The sequence below is a fragment of the Limulus polyphemus genome, unplaced genomic scaffold, assembly GCF_000517525.1.
Source record: "Limulus polyphemus unplaced genomic scaffold, Limulus_polyphemus-2.1.2 Scaffold310, whole genome shotgun sequence".
Classification (NCBI taxonomy): Eukaryota; Metazoa; Arthropoda; class Merostomata; order Xiphosura; family Limulidae; genus Limulus; species Limulus polyphemus.
In genome coordinates, this window is record NW_013665920.1 from 619,570 (window position 1) to 634,226 (window position 14,657).

General features: G+C 29.4%; 1 protein-coding gene across 2 annotated transcripts in view; it reads left to right on the forward strand.

Annotated features, from left to right (window-relative positions):
- The window catches only part of LOC106457276 (membrane-associated tyrosine- and threonine-specific cdc2-inhibitory kinase-like), a 44,993-nt gene extending 32,248 nt beyond the window's left edge, over positions 1–12,745 (forward strand). The window contains exons 13-17 of one of the 2 annotated variants that reach the window (XM_022383138.1): positions 1,838–2,009; positions 5,855–5,966; positions 6,780–6,881; positions 9,530–9,674; positions 11,544–12,745. In XM_022383138.1, coding sequence (XP_022238846.1) covers positions 1,838–2,009; positions 5,855–5,966; positions 6,780–6,881; positions 9,530–9,674; positions 11,544–11,579 — 567 coding nt within the window. In that variant the 3' untranslated portion in view covers positions 11,580–12,745. The other variant, XM_022383137.1, reaches the window with a different exon arrangement.
- The last annotated feature ends 1,912 nt before the right edge of the window (positions 12,746–14,657 follow it).

The following is a 14,657-nucleotide window of genomic DNA, read 5'->3' on the forward strand; positions in this document are numbered from 1 at the left end:
ATAAGGAGTAAACATGAAAAACAAGAAATAAAATACTTAACCAATCTTCTTTTTTCCTGCTGTCGTTTGTCAAAGAGAGTTAACCCCAATTTTTTATACTAATGATAGTAATACACTTAATAATTTTTATTTAATCAAATAATGTACCAAAGAGTATAGACTCATAACATGCAAAAAGTAGACAAATTCCATTACTTCTAAAAATATTTCTGGCTTTCTAACTATGTGACAAGAGTCATTACAAATTCATCCAAACTAGTCGTTAACTTTCTTATGGGAATGATGTTGGTACCCTAAGTGAAATTGACATTTAACCATCATAACATAACGTTATACAATATGTCATTTGATAGATGAAAACTGTGACTTTCTATTGGTTATAAGTAGTTTATAATTCCACGTAAGAGAGAACTGTTAAAGATTTCTGAATGATAGGATGTGGCAGGAGGGGTCTGATTTTCTATTCATTAGCTCTGTAACGAACAGAATTGAAGACTATAAACTTATGGTTTGTGTGAGCAATGATAATTTTATAGAGAGTAATTTACATTTAATTTCTTACTTTTTTCAAGGGGTGGTGGATAAAATAGGGAAGATTACATGCTAAGAGAAAATGTGTCACGTGGGTCACACTAAGGCAAATTCTGGATGTTTTAAATACTGCCTTGCAGAATTAAGAACTTAACTTATAAACTATTAGAATATGGATTATTAGCTAAGATTTTATGCTATTGTAATTGATATAACATAAACAAAAAGTAGTTTAATAAAATTTTTAATGTAAGACACTAATACCTTGTATCATGCACAATAAATGATACCTGTGGCAATAGGGTTAAGCATGGATATTTTCTTATAATATATGAAATATTTGGTTTATAGTGTTTTTTATCTTTATAAGAACTGCTAATTGCAACAGTTAATTTTTTTTCTCCTGGCTCTCTTAAATGCATTTGCTAATTGAATTCTTTTTAAGTAGTATAAAAGTGAATTTTGTGATGAGAAAAAATCTTAAATTGCAGCTTTGGATAGTGTTGCTCAGTTAACTCTTTCATTGTTTTTGTCTTAATTATGCTTTGATCTATTATATATATATGCCATCATCAGTGTATCGGAACTTCTAATAAATAGTTGAAATATCATTATCTTTTGTTCATATAATACCATAATTTTCAACATATATTTTCGTAAACAAACTCTGGGCTTGTAAAGTGCCAGAACAGTTAACTTAATAAAATTTTCTTCACTAATTACCTGTAACTTATTCATAAAAAAATAAGCAAAACAAAATAGGGAGCAGAAGTACACATGAATTGGGTTTCAAACTACTGTGCTACCAGGCAGTGAAAGGGTTAATAAAACTGTTACTTTTAAGTCAAACTTTCAAAATTGTTAGTGTTTCTGAATTTTAGTTTATAGTTCAAACTACTTCAGTAATTTTTTGTAGTTTCTAACTTGTTGTAACTTGCTGAACCCTAAGATTAACAAAAGAACAGTATTTATTTATTTATTATTTATCTTCCCTTGAGATTGTGTAAGCTCACTATTTTTTCTATGTTTTATTGTATCTTTTAGAACGTTATCAACCTGATAGTTTGACAGGAGTTTAACAGTAGTTAACTGTGCTATCATTACTTTAGAATAAATATCAAATTTATGCTTGTACATTAGCATAATATACATCCTTTTTTTGTAAGAAAATTTACATTTTTAAAAGAATGTTATTGATTGGTATTATAAAGACTGAAATACTAAAATTTTACTTTAGAATAATCACAAATAAATAATATAAAAGAAAAAAATATTTGCTCAATAAACTTTGTTTGAACTTGTTTAGGTTTCAGCCATTGAATTATTTTTTCATTGGATATTGACGTGCTTGATTTGGCTAAAAAATGTAGTGACTTTCCCTGTCAAGAAGCTAATTCAGTCAGGCAACATAGTAAATGTTCCATCATCAAGCTCAAGACCTCGAATTCTATCAGAATGGGAGCAGAGTTTCTCTGATGGTAAGTAACTTAAAAGTGTTCTAAGAATTTTATGTTTGATAATTATTAATGGGTTGTTTATATTATGTTACTTGGGGTATTTTGAATCTGTGGATAGCATTGAATCAAAGTTTTAAAATTAGTAGGATAAAAATGTTTACATACTAATCATAGTTGACTTAATGATGATTACATGTATCCTTTTAAATCCTGTGCAACCCTGTTAAATCAGTACATTCATGTGTTCTTCTTTCATGAGTGTTGTGTGTTTTAAATAAACTTTATGACCAGGAATAAGTAACAAAATCTTCTTTTTGGTTGTTTTAGATACATCTTTTTACTACTGATCAAAAGTATGATTTTTAAAATTGCATACAGTAAGCTCTGTCCTTGAACATTTGCACTGTCCAAAGCTAAACTTCTCTATTTAAGGTTGATTTGTAAATATACTGTTTATTCTATATTTTAGCAATGTAGTCCACACAGTATTGGATGGAGATTTTTACTGCTTATGTTACTATCCATTCCTTTTTGTAGAGAACTTAATATGTTTGTTGAGAATGAAAATCACAAATCAACTACTGCACAAGATTCATAGTTCAGATATTTCAGAATATTACATGTTTTCATATTTGAAAAAGGAATAAAAACCTGTAAAATTACAGAAAAGTGCATGCATAATATAACAGGTCTTTTTACTTGTTCAAATTTTTTAAATTCATTTGAAAGCTGCAAATACTGTAGGAAATAAACCAGTGGCTAACATGCCAAAAGGGCTCTTAAATTTTGAGATATCCATATCTATTATATAAAAAAAAACCAAGGTGGACAGAGTAGTTGCAAAAAAAGATCCTGGTGCATCTAATAAAAATTTATCAAAAAGTTATTGAATACTAAGACTCATAACCAAATTACAGCATTTGGTTTTTTATGTTATGTGGTTGCCTTGGAAAGGGCTAAAAAACCACTGTCCAGGGCAGTTGGCAAATCCAATGTCACTTTTTGGCATCATCACACTACATGTTTTTAAAATTTAAAACTTTCTGATTATGACAACAACAACAAAAAAAAACTTGAAAGAAATTCTACCTTGGCAAAAGAAAATGTTTGTTTACCAATGGTTGGTCCAAAGTACAGCAATATAATCATAAGATTTAAAAGTAGATGTTAAAAAGTTTTAAGTTGAAATTGTCAAGATAATCAGCTAGGTTCCTTCTGATCAGTACTGGAGCCAGTGTAGAGGAAAAATTGTATTAATTATTTTATTTCATATTTTTCAACTTCTAATTTCACTATATATTGATGATTTTCCTACAGTTAGTTTCAAGATAGAGAAAATAACAGGTTTGTAAGGCTTTATATTCGTTTTAGAAGGTTCTTGAGGTTATGCAAATAAAAACATGAAAACTGTAAGATGAAAAAAGGTGTTTTTTGTTCTTAGTATGAAAATCACCTTTCATTCAGACTAACTCAGTAAGGGCTTTGGAAATTCAAAGACAAATCATTTGCCCCCTGGTGGCAGAGCAGTATATCTGCAGACTTACAACACTTGAAACTGGGTATCAGTACCTGTGGTGGGCAAAGAACAGATAGCCCATTGTGTAGCTTTGTGCTTATCTACAAACAAACAAATCTTTATTAAAAATCAGTTTTTTTATATACAACAGAGCTGTAATGTTTACTAAATGATGGTTAAATTTTTTAAATATACACTTAGTAAATCCAAAAATACAGTAAACATTATTATGTATAGCTTCACAGACACGAGGTTGGTCAATTTAATATCCAAGAGAATAAATTTTTATAGAAATATATTTATCGTGACAAACTGAATGCAATATATTTATAGATAAATGGGTTTAAGTAAACCAAAATAGGACCACTGTTTGTGCAGATATTATCTATGAACTTGTGAATAAAGTATACTATTACTTATCGCACTGTCATTAGCTACAGATAAGTGTTAACAAAATACGTAGTTAACTGTATGTGTGATCAGTATCAGAATACATTACCAGTAAGATCAACTATTTACTAACATAGGCATTGTGTCATTCAGTATAAATCAGTTTCTTGGCCACTGGTCTAGATTGCATTAAATAAGTAATTTTATACAAAAATAACAGTAATGTTTTATGTATTAGGTTGTTAATGTAATAGTCCATATGTTGTTGATGCCTGATCTTCTGGGCCAGCAATACTTTAAGAATTGTCCCAGGAAAGATAATTACCAGATTGGATATTTCCAGGATACTCGATGTGCCAATCAAACCCAGTATAATCCATCATATCAGCTCTTGTAGAACATATAAATTTCAGTTTGTGTGACTTGTTTAATAATTAAAAAATATTATTAGGAACATTATATCCTGGTATCAGTGCTAACAATGACATTGTTTTCTTTCAAAATCACTTAGAAACTTAAACTTGAATGATGATGTGGCTGTGAAATATGGAAATAATTTCTCACCTGCCTTATGAATGATCACTGTTAGGAACTAGCTTATGTCTGTGATAGACTCAATAACTAAATATCATAGACACAAGACTTTTAAATGTTGAGAAATGAATATACTTTGTTAACTTTGTAAAAACAGTAAATAATACATCAGACTGATAAATCCAGTCAAAATCAACCTGCGTAATACGAGATTGGTAAATGTAAAATCTGCCTTAAAATTTTATATACAAATTCAAATGGGGCATAACAAAATACAAGGCTACATAAAAATATTACCTTACTTTAGCTTATTTTTCTTTGAATACAAATGGACAATGATCTAAAAATAATCATAAAGTAATGTTCTTATTTGAATAAACTAATACCTTCTGTTCAATTTTGAGTTGCCTCAAATGTACAAGACTGCACAAAGTACTGAAAGTGTCACTTAACATAACTCAAAGTTTTTTTAACAAAGTATATTCATTTCTCAACATTTAAAAGTCTTGTGTCTATGATATTTAGTTACTGATTATTTTTTGCATATTAAATAAAATTATTTATTAGTCATGAAAGTAATGTTGACGACAGACAATTTTGTGTTGAAGGGACAGGATATTGAATTTTTGATGTGGTTTGAACTTTTATTAGTTACAAGAAGGACAGACATCATTTAATGATTGTGATATTGGTTAGGTCTAATGTTCATAGACTTTTAAGTTTCAGAAAACCAGAAACTCTGTATGCTTAAGATTAAATAATTTCTGATGATAACATTGAATGTGTAATTAGCATTATTTACAGTAAATTGTTTTATCTAATTATTAATTGAGTATTTTTAAAGAATTGAAACTTTTTCTAAGTAATACCCAAGTTGACTTGCTGATAAATAAATAATGACTTTTTGATGATAATGTGGCAACCCCTCAACTTGGATGGTCTATCAATAAAGCTGAGGATGTTAACCGACTAGCAGTTGTTAGTACTGCACTTTATAACTATCTAAACTACCGTGCTTGGATGTGATTTCATTAAGATGAAAGAGTTAGTCCAAAGTTTCAATTCTGTCTTATTGAACTAATATTTCATGTAGTGGTGTAAACTGTTTTAACCATAGAGTTATTAGTGAAGATACACATTGACCCCATCTGTTAATGTATTTATTCATAAAGCTGCTCATGAGTCCATGTTTTTGTTGATAACAGGCCTCTAACATCATGAGGTACACACAAAAACATACCAAAAAACTATTGCAGTTAATTCCACCAGTTATTGTTTGAAGAATTTTCTGTACTTTACTTACATAATGACACCACTTGCATTGAATAGTAAAGAAACGTTTTGTTAGTTTGAGGGTTGAAACTATTAAGTAACTGTTTTCCTAAAAGGTGGTATATAAATGACTGTGTGTATATTTCAATATTAGATGAAGTTTTTGAATATGACGTAATAAATACTACCAACAGTGACCTTGGTATTCCTCTTTCTGACACATCAACATCAAGTGAAAGTAGGAATGGTAGTTTTTTTATATCAAGGTTAGTTGTTGTTTCAGTCTGAAACTTTTATATTTGATTTTAAACATTCAAAAATGTTTGCAGATTTGAAGAACAAAAAGAATATTGTATGATGAAGTTGTAATCATGGAATTTTATACTCATATTACTATGTATATTTCATGGTGATATAGTTGCTTTCAGAAGAGAAGTGTAAAATGTATTATTTATTAAGACCATTATTTCCAGTAGCATAATTTGTTTAATTGTTTGTTTTTTTAGAATGAGAATGTAGCGTAATTCTGTGATGATAATTTTATAATTGAGTCTCTAATTTACCAATACGTGCAGGTTTAGGACATTTGTGAATCAGTTATTTTTATGTCAACATTAGAAAATCTAATATCTTAGTATACATCAAATAATCATTAAATAGAATGTTTTTTTTTAAATTGTCATGGCTTAAGAGTAGGTTGTAAGACAATGCTGTAATTTTTAGTATATTAAAAGTCTCAAATATCAAGATTACTTAGATGCATAATTAAAACCATTTCATTTCTTTTAAATGTTACTTTTGAAAGGAATAAAACATTTCTAACATTTCTGTAATTATTTCTTGATACAGGTAGCTTGTAACTTAAAAGTGATCTGATATTAAGCTTGTAACTAACTCTCCAGCCTTTATAGATTTGTTTATTATTACAGTTTTTGAAATACCATTAGAACTCAGAATAAAAAAGAAAGGTTTTGTTACCTTTGATACAAAAGAGTCCCATTGTAACATTGCAAATTGTTAAATGATTTTTTTTAAAAGTTAATATGTTTCTCCCAAACTTGTATGTTATTTATTCTTAGTATTGCAGATCGTTTAGTGAATTCCACACCAGCAGTTACAAGACAAAGGCATCTCAACAAAAGCATGACACCAAATCATATAGTAACCCATGACTGGGACAGGTTAGTTTAATTAATTTTTTTGATGCATGTTTTTAAACTTCATTACAAAATAAAAACTACACTTCAGATTGAAGCTACAGATATCTTTCTGTCTAAAAGAAAAATATATTTGTTCACATAAATTGCAATAACTTCCTTCTTCTGTAATAGTTATAATGTTTGTGCATTATAAATACTTATCAATATGAAATCCTCTAGTGCCTTACAGTAGTATTGATTTCTTTCTGCAAGAATAACTATTATCTTTACAAGTTATGTACCTACTATTAGAGAGTTCAACACCATAAAAATTTTTTATCATCAAATGAAATACTAAAATAAAGTAGAAGTATGACCCCTCTAGTGTTATAAATTTTGAGCAATCCAAATGGTGTTTAATAAAGTTACAAATGTTATAAGCATGCCTATCTCTGAAATTTTGAGTCTCTAAAGTTTCTGATTACTCTTTATGAGCAAAACCTTTTCTCAGGGTTTTCACAGAAATATAAATATTGTTTCAGTTCACAGGTGTAGAAATAATTTCTCCAAATTTAGAAAGCTGTGCATAATTTTAAACATGAAATAAAAGTAAAGAATATGATTATCAGTGTGTCAGTTTCATGCTGGCATTGTATTTCTTAAGTTTACTTATGGAGTATTTTGTCTGAGGTTAATTTCTGTACCAGTCTTATAGGGCTGAATATACCTTGTTTTAAGTATTACTGGATTTTCAAACTTAACCTCCCTTAAGCCTATCATTTAACTATATACTTGTATATAGAAGATTGGTATTTCTTTTGTATTTCAGAACAGTTGTCTGATGCCAGAACTTTTTATACAATAGATTAATTCTTTTAGTGTTAGGAATTGTAGTGAAGTATCGAGTAAATCCATAGAGTTGCTAAATAAACTACTACTTTAACATGTATTCAAGACTATTTTTAGTTATATACTGATGTTAAAATAAAAGATTTATTTAGATTTATTAAAGAAAATGAACAATGGTATAAGTGATGAAAACTATAAACTTTCACAACATAGGATTGTGAATTTTGTTTAATATAAAAAAAAGATAAAACTATTTAATAATTTTCAAAAACATTAAGTTTTTAAGATAAATTAACATAAATGACATAATTGAAACATACAAGCTATAATTTTTTTTTACTTTTCACTTTCCATTTAATTTTACTTAAGTCTTTTTATATTTTACACAATTGAGCTTTTTTGTTGTATTCTGCATTTGGATTGTACTAACATAATGGCCTATTAAAATATTGATCAATGCTGAATAGTTTTCTGTGGATTGTTCCTGTCTTCCATCTGGCTTTGGAGGTGACTTTTAAACTCTGTGGTGTATTCTAGAGTTTGAAACGTCACCAAAACCAGAAAGAAGGTAGGAGTAGTCCATGAAAAATTATTCAACATGTCAACACACTACCTGAAACTTTCTTATGTTTTCCATTGTTAAGTTACAGATAATTATATGCTCTATATTGTGAAGTTGTAATATTGTTATTAAAAGATTGAAAACCTATTTAGCTTATTTTGGGATAAATATTTCAGTTACAAATGATTTCATTAACACATTTTGATATGGAAAGTTAACAATCCAAACTGAAATTCTTAAATTTTTAACTGCAGTTTACCAGTTTATTATTCCAAACTCTAAATATGACGGTGTTTTATATACCTGTGTGGTAACATATTTTGCAAGTGTGATAGTTATCATTAGTATCTCAAGTTCTGTGAGTGAGTACTTGTACTATGTATTTTGTAATAAGTTACAAAGGTTAAGTTTTGAGTATAATGAATTTGAACTTTTGTCTATGACTTTCAGGACTAATAAGTATTAATAAGATTCGTTTTTCTGACTTTTTATGCTACCTTTAAAGTATAAAACACAAGCAGTGACAATGAAACTTATGCTAATAAATATTTCATCTTGGATTCAGACAAATTCCCTACAGCCTCTCAGTAACATTGAAACTTAATGGACTACTTATAACTACTACAGTTTATGTATATGCTACAGTCTGGAAAATATAATTAACTGTTTGTAGTATAAAACACTGTATTTATGCTGTGATGATATTAGCAGTTGACACTTTAACAAACGAGTTGTCTTAGTATAAAATCTTTTTTTAGGGGGGGGTAGTATACTTACATCTCTGTCTTCATCAGATCTTGCCAAATCTTTATTTGCTGAAAACTAAAAACTAAGCAGTTATTTCATTTAATTTCTATTGAGTATCAACTACTTCTTAAACAATTGCTTAAGAATCATGTTGTTAGGTCTTTCTATTAAACAGTATGTTACTTTTGACTTCTCGGTCAATATTTATTATTATTAATATCTTTACATCCTTTTCAATGTCCTAGCATTAAAACACTGAAAATGAATAATATAAATTAGACACTAGGTTATATACATTTAAATACCATTACACATCTGATATCAAGCATAAAACAAAACTATCCTACCTTTTATTTTCTTATGCTGATTTGAAATACAGCAAGTTGTTTGAGCTTTATGTAAATGTAACTTCTAGTTTTTGCCCAAACCTCTTTCTACTGTCAATCATTATTAAATGTCACTTAGTATTAACATACACTTACAAGATGCTTGGGTGATTGTGTTTTCAAAACTTAATTTTCTTGCATTCCAGCTATAGAAATAGTCCTGACGTAACACACAATTTGTCTGTCAAGAGCCAAACTCCTTACATCCTTAATTCCAGCTTACATGAAAGCAGTTTACTTGAGGATGATGCTGAAGTGCGTGCTGGAATTGGACCTAAAAACTTGATGAATGTGAGTCGATATCTTTTGTTGACTGTTTACTGTCGTGCTATTATTAGTTTATATGGTCTTTGATAAACTATTATATAGCTGCCCCTTTTAAAATTTATTCCATTGTTGTAATAACTCAGGGCCCAGTTAAGGATAGCTTTGCTCTCCAGTTTATATATATATTATCCTACCATATATTATCTTTTTTTTTTAATATACATAAAACATTGTTATGCATTTATCCATATTTCTCTTGAATTCAAATACTTTAAAGATAATTCAAGTACTGTAATAAAATTTATTGAGATGAAATATACTGTTTGGAAGTACTTTGTTGATCACGCTATCTAGCCATATGAAAAAAAATATATAAATCGTATTGGAAGTGAGATCAATTTAGTCAGACATGCAAAACACATGAATTTGTTAATTCTTAATCTTGATTGCTTTAGACATTAAAAATAATGCAATATCCTGTTTATAAATGCATAGTATTCATTAGACCATTCATTCAAATACATTTGTAGAAAATCCATTCACACAAGCTCCAGCAACCTCAACCTTATCCAGTAATCATCTCTTTTAGACTAACTTTTTCACAGTATTGGTAGAAATAAGATAAAAATTATTTACAGCAACAACATATTTAGAAGAAAATAAACTTCTCATGAAAATTATTCTGCAGAAGACCTCATCCAGTGAAGAGATCGGATACAGACACAGAATGAAATGCATCCAATAAGAAAATCATTTAGTTTAACAAAGAAAAGAAATTAGAACTGTAGGAATTTTGATAATATCTTTATCAATTAATCAATATGTTTGAAACTTAAAATTCAATAATATTAAATACTTTTCTTCCACTTTTTGGATGGGATTAGTAAACAAAGGAAGTCACAGGTTCAAATATTTGTATAAAAGTTTACTTCTCTTAAAAATATAATGATTTGCACAAAACTATACATACAGGAAGTTTCTTAAAACTAGTATTCATATAATTTACACAAGACTATAAGTTCAGGATGTTAGTTATAAATATCTGAAAACTGGTATTCATATAATTTACACAAGACTATAAGTTCAGGATGTTAGTTATAAATTTCTGAAAACTGGTATTCGTACAATTTACACAAGACTGTAAATACAGAACATTAGATTAGTTATAAATATCTGAAAAGTAGTATTCACTAGAAGTATTTTTAATATAAAAAAAAACTAACATTAATAGTCATTGAGGATTAGTTGTTCACTTCAAAAATCCAGCTTCTGAAAGCTTAATTAATTGTCTCGTATCCAGAAGCATATCTTTCCTTCGTGGTCAGTTAGTGGAATATGACTTTTATCACCTTAAATAACTCAAGACCCTATAAAAAAAATCATTTAAAAGAGGCAACTGAAATACCAAGACCGTTGCTAGGCAACTGAAATACCAAGACCGTTGCTAGGCAACTGAAATACCAAGACCGTTGCTAAAATACTTCAATTTTTTATAGATGTTATATATCCATTTGTCTTCTTCTGATATGTATACAACTTTTATTTAACATGGCATTGTGAAATTTCAAGTTTAAAAAAAGCTCAGTAAATTCTGCATGATTCTTAAACCTGAAATACTAGGCTTTAATTTTATAAGAGCCTTGAATAATTAAGTTCTCAGGTTGTTAGAACCAAGCTTTAGTTGTTTTCTCCAACAGATATAAAAAGATAGATACCAGCTATAATTAATTAAAAATATTAACTGTATACTTAAAAAAAAGTCATAAAACATGCAGATAACATGAGACAAATTTCTATTTATGCATGTTTTTCTGCTATGTTGATCCGTACTAAAATTTGTCCAGGTTAGTGTAGAAAGTTCTGTAAACAGTATTTTTGTTGTGCTTTAAACAGGCATTTGATGTTGCTTGCTCAGATGACAGCAGCTGACTATGAATTGGATGAGAAAGAGGGCTCTAGTCCCATGACCATGAAAAATGGACCAACATTCTATCAGGCTGTTATTGTACAAAAGTCAGTGCTAGTATGGGAATTGGTTTTTAGGTTGCATATGTATATATTGTACAGTAATATACACAAACAACAGTGTCCGGCAAAGACAGGTGTGAGTTGCACAAATGTGTGATTAAAGTGAAATAGTGTAATGTATATTGATATTTTAAATGTTTTAACAATTCTTATACATGTATATATATAAGTAGATAGGTATATATTTGGTACTGAGCTTCATTTGTCTCTTATTACAGTGTGTTTTTGTCTTGTAGATAATGGTTTGTCTTGTTTTGTGTGATTGACATAAGCAAGAAGCTTTGCTGTTTCTAATGACATAAGTTTTTATTTTAATAAGAAAACATTTTTGAGATGAAATATTAGAGTATGAAATCAGTCTGTGATTTTTCAGTGTTTTTGTAAATTAACTTATAACCTTAAGCAGCACATTCGTTTTAAAGTGTTTGTTATATAAAATGTTTTAGCTGGAGTCAAAAACTTTAATCTCAAGATATTAAAGACCTTTTCTAACTTTCTGTTTACTGTGTGATGAATTAAGTTTTGTTGTTCTATACCTAAAGATACCACTTCTGTAGAACTAATTTTTTCCTCTTTGTTACACTGAACCATGCAAATCTTTACTTGAGTGGTGCAAGTGAATTTTCACATTTACACCTAATAATTTTTACATCAGAGGTAATAACTTTAATGTTGTCTGTCAGTGTTATTTTGTTCAAACTGTAATTCTTTGGCCAATATTTATGTGTTCCATCTTCGCACAAAAAAAAAAGCACCGATTTTTTTTAACTTTGTTAAGACAGTATTATTTGAATTTTTTTAAATACATTTTCACGATTAAAAGTTACTGGATTTGTTTTAATTGAAAATCCATATAGCAAGAAAAAATCCAGTAATGTAACGGTTACTAAGTTTTAAGAACCATCCATTTACGGGAATTTACTAAAGAAAATAATTTGTTTGATATAATGAGGTTTTTAGAGTTAAATATACGGTTACATTGTACAATTTAAAAAATCAGGTCAGGTGAATTCAATATTACGTTCTTGAAAGATGTATATTTGATAATTAAAAAACTTGTGTACTTATATTTTGAAGTTTCACTTCATAATTTTTACAGTGTAATTATTTGAAACCCATTGATAAGTGAATGTTTTAAGTAAATATTTTCTCACTGTGTTTGATATAAATTACGGTTTTAAAAAAAAAAAGCGTTATTACTTAACATTAATATTTAAGCACATTTTAGGGTAACAGTAATGTAAATTTTTGAAGAACGTTGTTTTTTGTGTCTATGGAAATGAACGTAAGAAAATGTATCGAGTGTTACTCGTTAGCGTTTATTAAAGTGAAATAATACAAACCTAAACGTGTGGCACGGAATTCCCGTTGTCACGGTAACATCGATAAGGCTTGCACAGACTACTTAAAACTGGGTTATTTACATTGTTCTATTTATCACATTCCGACCTTGGTTACATCAACGTGCTCCAAAGCCAGTGTAGTTGACCTGATAAAAGACAAAGTTATGAAGATGTAGGTCAGTCTGACCTTGGCCGTTATGTCGTCTTCCTGACTGGCACTATTTCTGCAGTTATTCAGCTCATCTCTTCGCTGCATGTGAAGGCTGCTACAACCTTCAGTGCGTCCGATTGTATATTTGATCACTCTCCAGCCCTACTTGCCAGGTTGTATAACCTTGCCCCACATTATTTATTATGGATTTCCCCTACTAACCGTTCTGATGACCTCTCTTTACCCTTGACTGTCTGTTAGTCGTCATATTGTACCTGTATATGCATTTAACGATTTTCAGTCTTTGAATTTCCCTTCTCCCCTTGGGTATGCATAATGGACTTTTCTTACGTTGTTACCAGACGCGTGTATTGTATTCTTGAAAATGTGGATATCTAGCAGTATATTATTTCTGGGTGCACGTGTAGTAAGACTGTAGCGAGGAACCGATTTATGGTATCTGATATAACCTTTTCTTCGTTACTTATAAAAGTATGTGGCCACAAACTTATTCATCATAACATGAAAAGCACACCCGTTAAATTTACGTGTAGAAGCAACAGCGAACATGAAAAGTATGGTGATGTTCGACTAGTAATTGGCGTAATTTTTGTTTCAAAAATGTGGGAATTCTGCATCTGGAATACGCATGAGGGTATTTTATCAAAAAAAAAAATTATTATATCTTGAAAAAGTATAGGGGTCGTGGCACCCGCGTCCCCGTGAAAAATTACACCCATGAATACGATAGTTTCGTGAAACAAATCACCATGAACTGTTGTGATCATAAGATGCTGATATGTTAACACTGTGTTTAAAGTAAATGCGAACGCCATAACATAATTTACTGTTATGAGAGAAACTAAATAACAGGTTCGCTAAGTAGCCTCGGTGATTTTTTCCGCTGAATGCTACCGTTCTTTGTCATTTTACTGAGTGCAAGGAAAAACCGCTACCGAAGTGAGTGTTTTTTTGACAGTTGCCATTTCTATAAGAATTGTCAAAAGAGGAGATATTCAATTCCAATAACTTTATTCAACATGGTAGAATAAAATCATGTACGTATATAATACCGACATGATATATATATATATATAAACCAACAACAATATACTCAAACTTTATTATCTTTATGCGGTTTTTTTTTTTTTTTCTAATGCCCCTATCTTCGAAATATTTCTTGCAATAAGTCGACAGAGGAAGGCCCGTTTTTGTGTGTGTGTGTGTGTGAAATTCTCTCACAAAAAGAAACTTCTACTGTTAAGTTTTTTTCTCAGATTGGCAGCTCAGGACATATGAAGACTGACAGGTCGATGTTGATTTCGATACGAAATTTTATGAATTGCAAAAATATTAATAATTTTCCTGCAATGTACCGTTGAAAAAAAAAACATATATATTTGGTCGTCAATAAATTAATGTCGCGTTTTGGAACACTTTCATTAACCCCCCCCCCCCCAAAAAATAAGTACAATACGTATAATA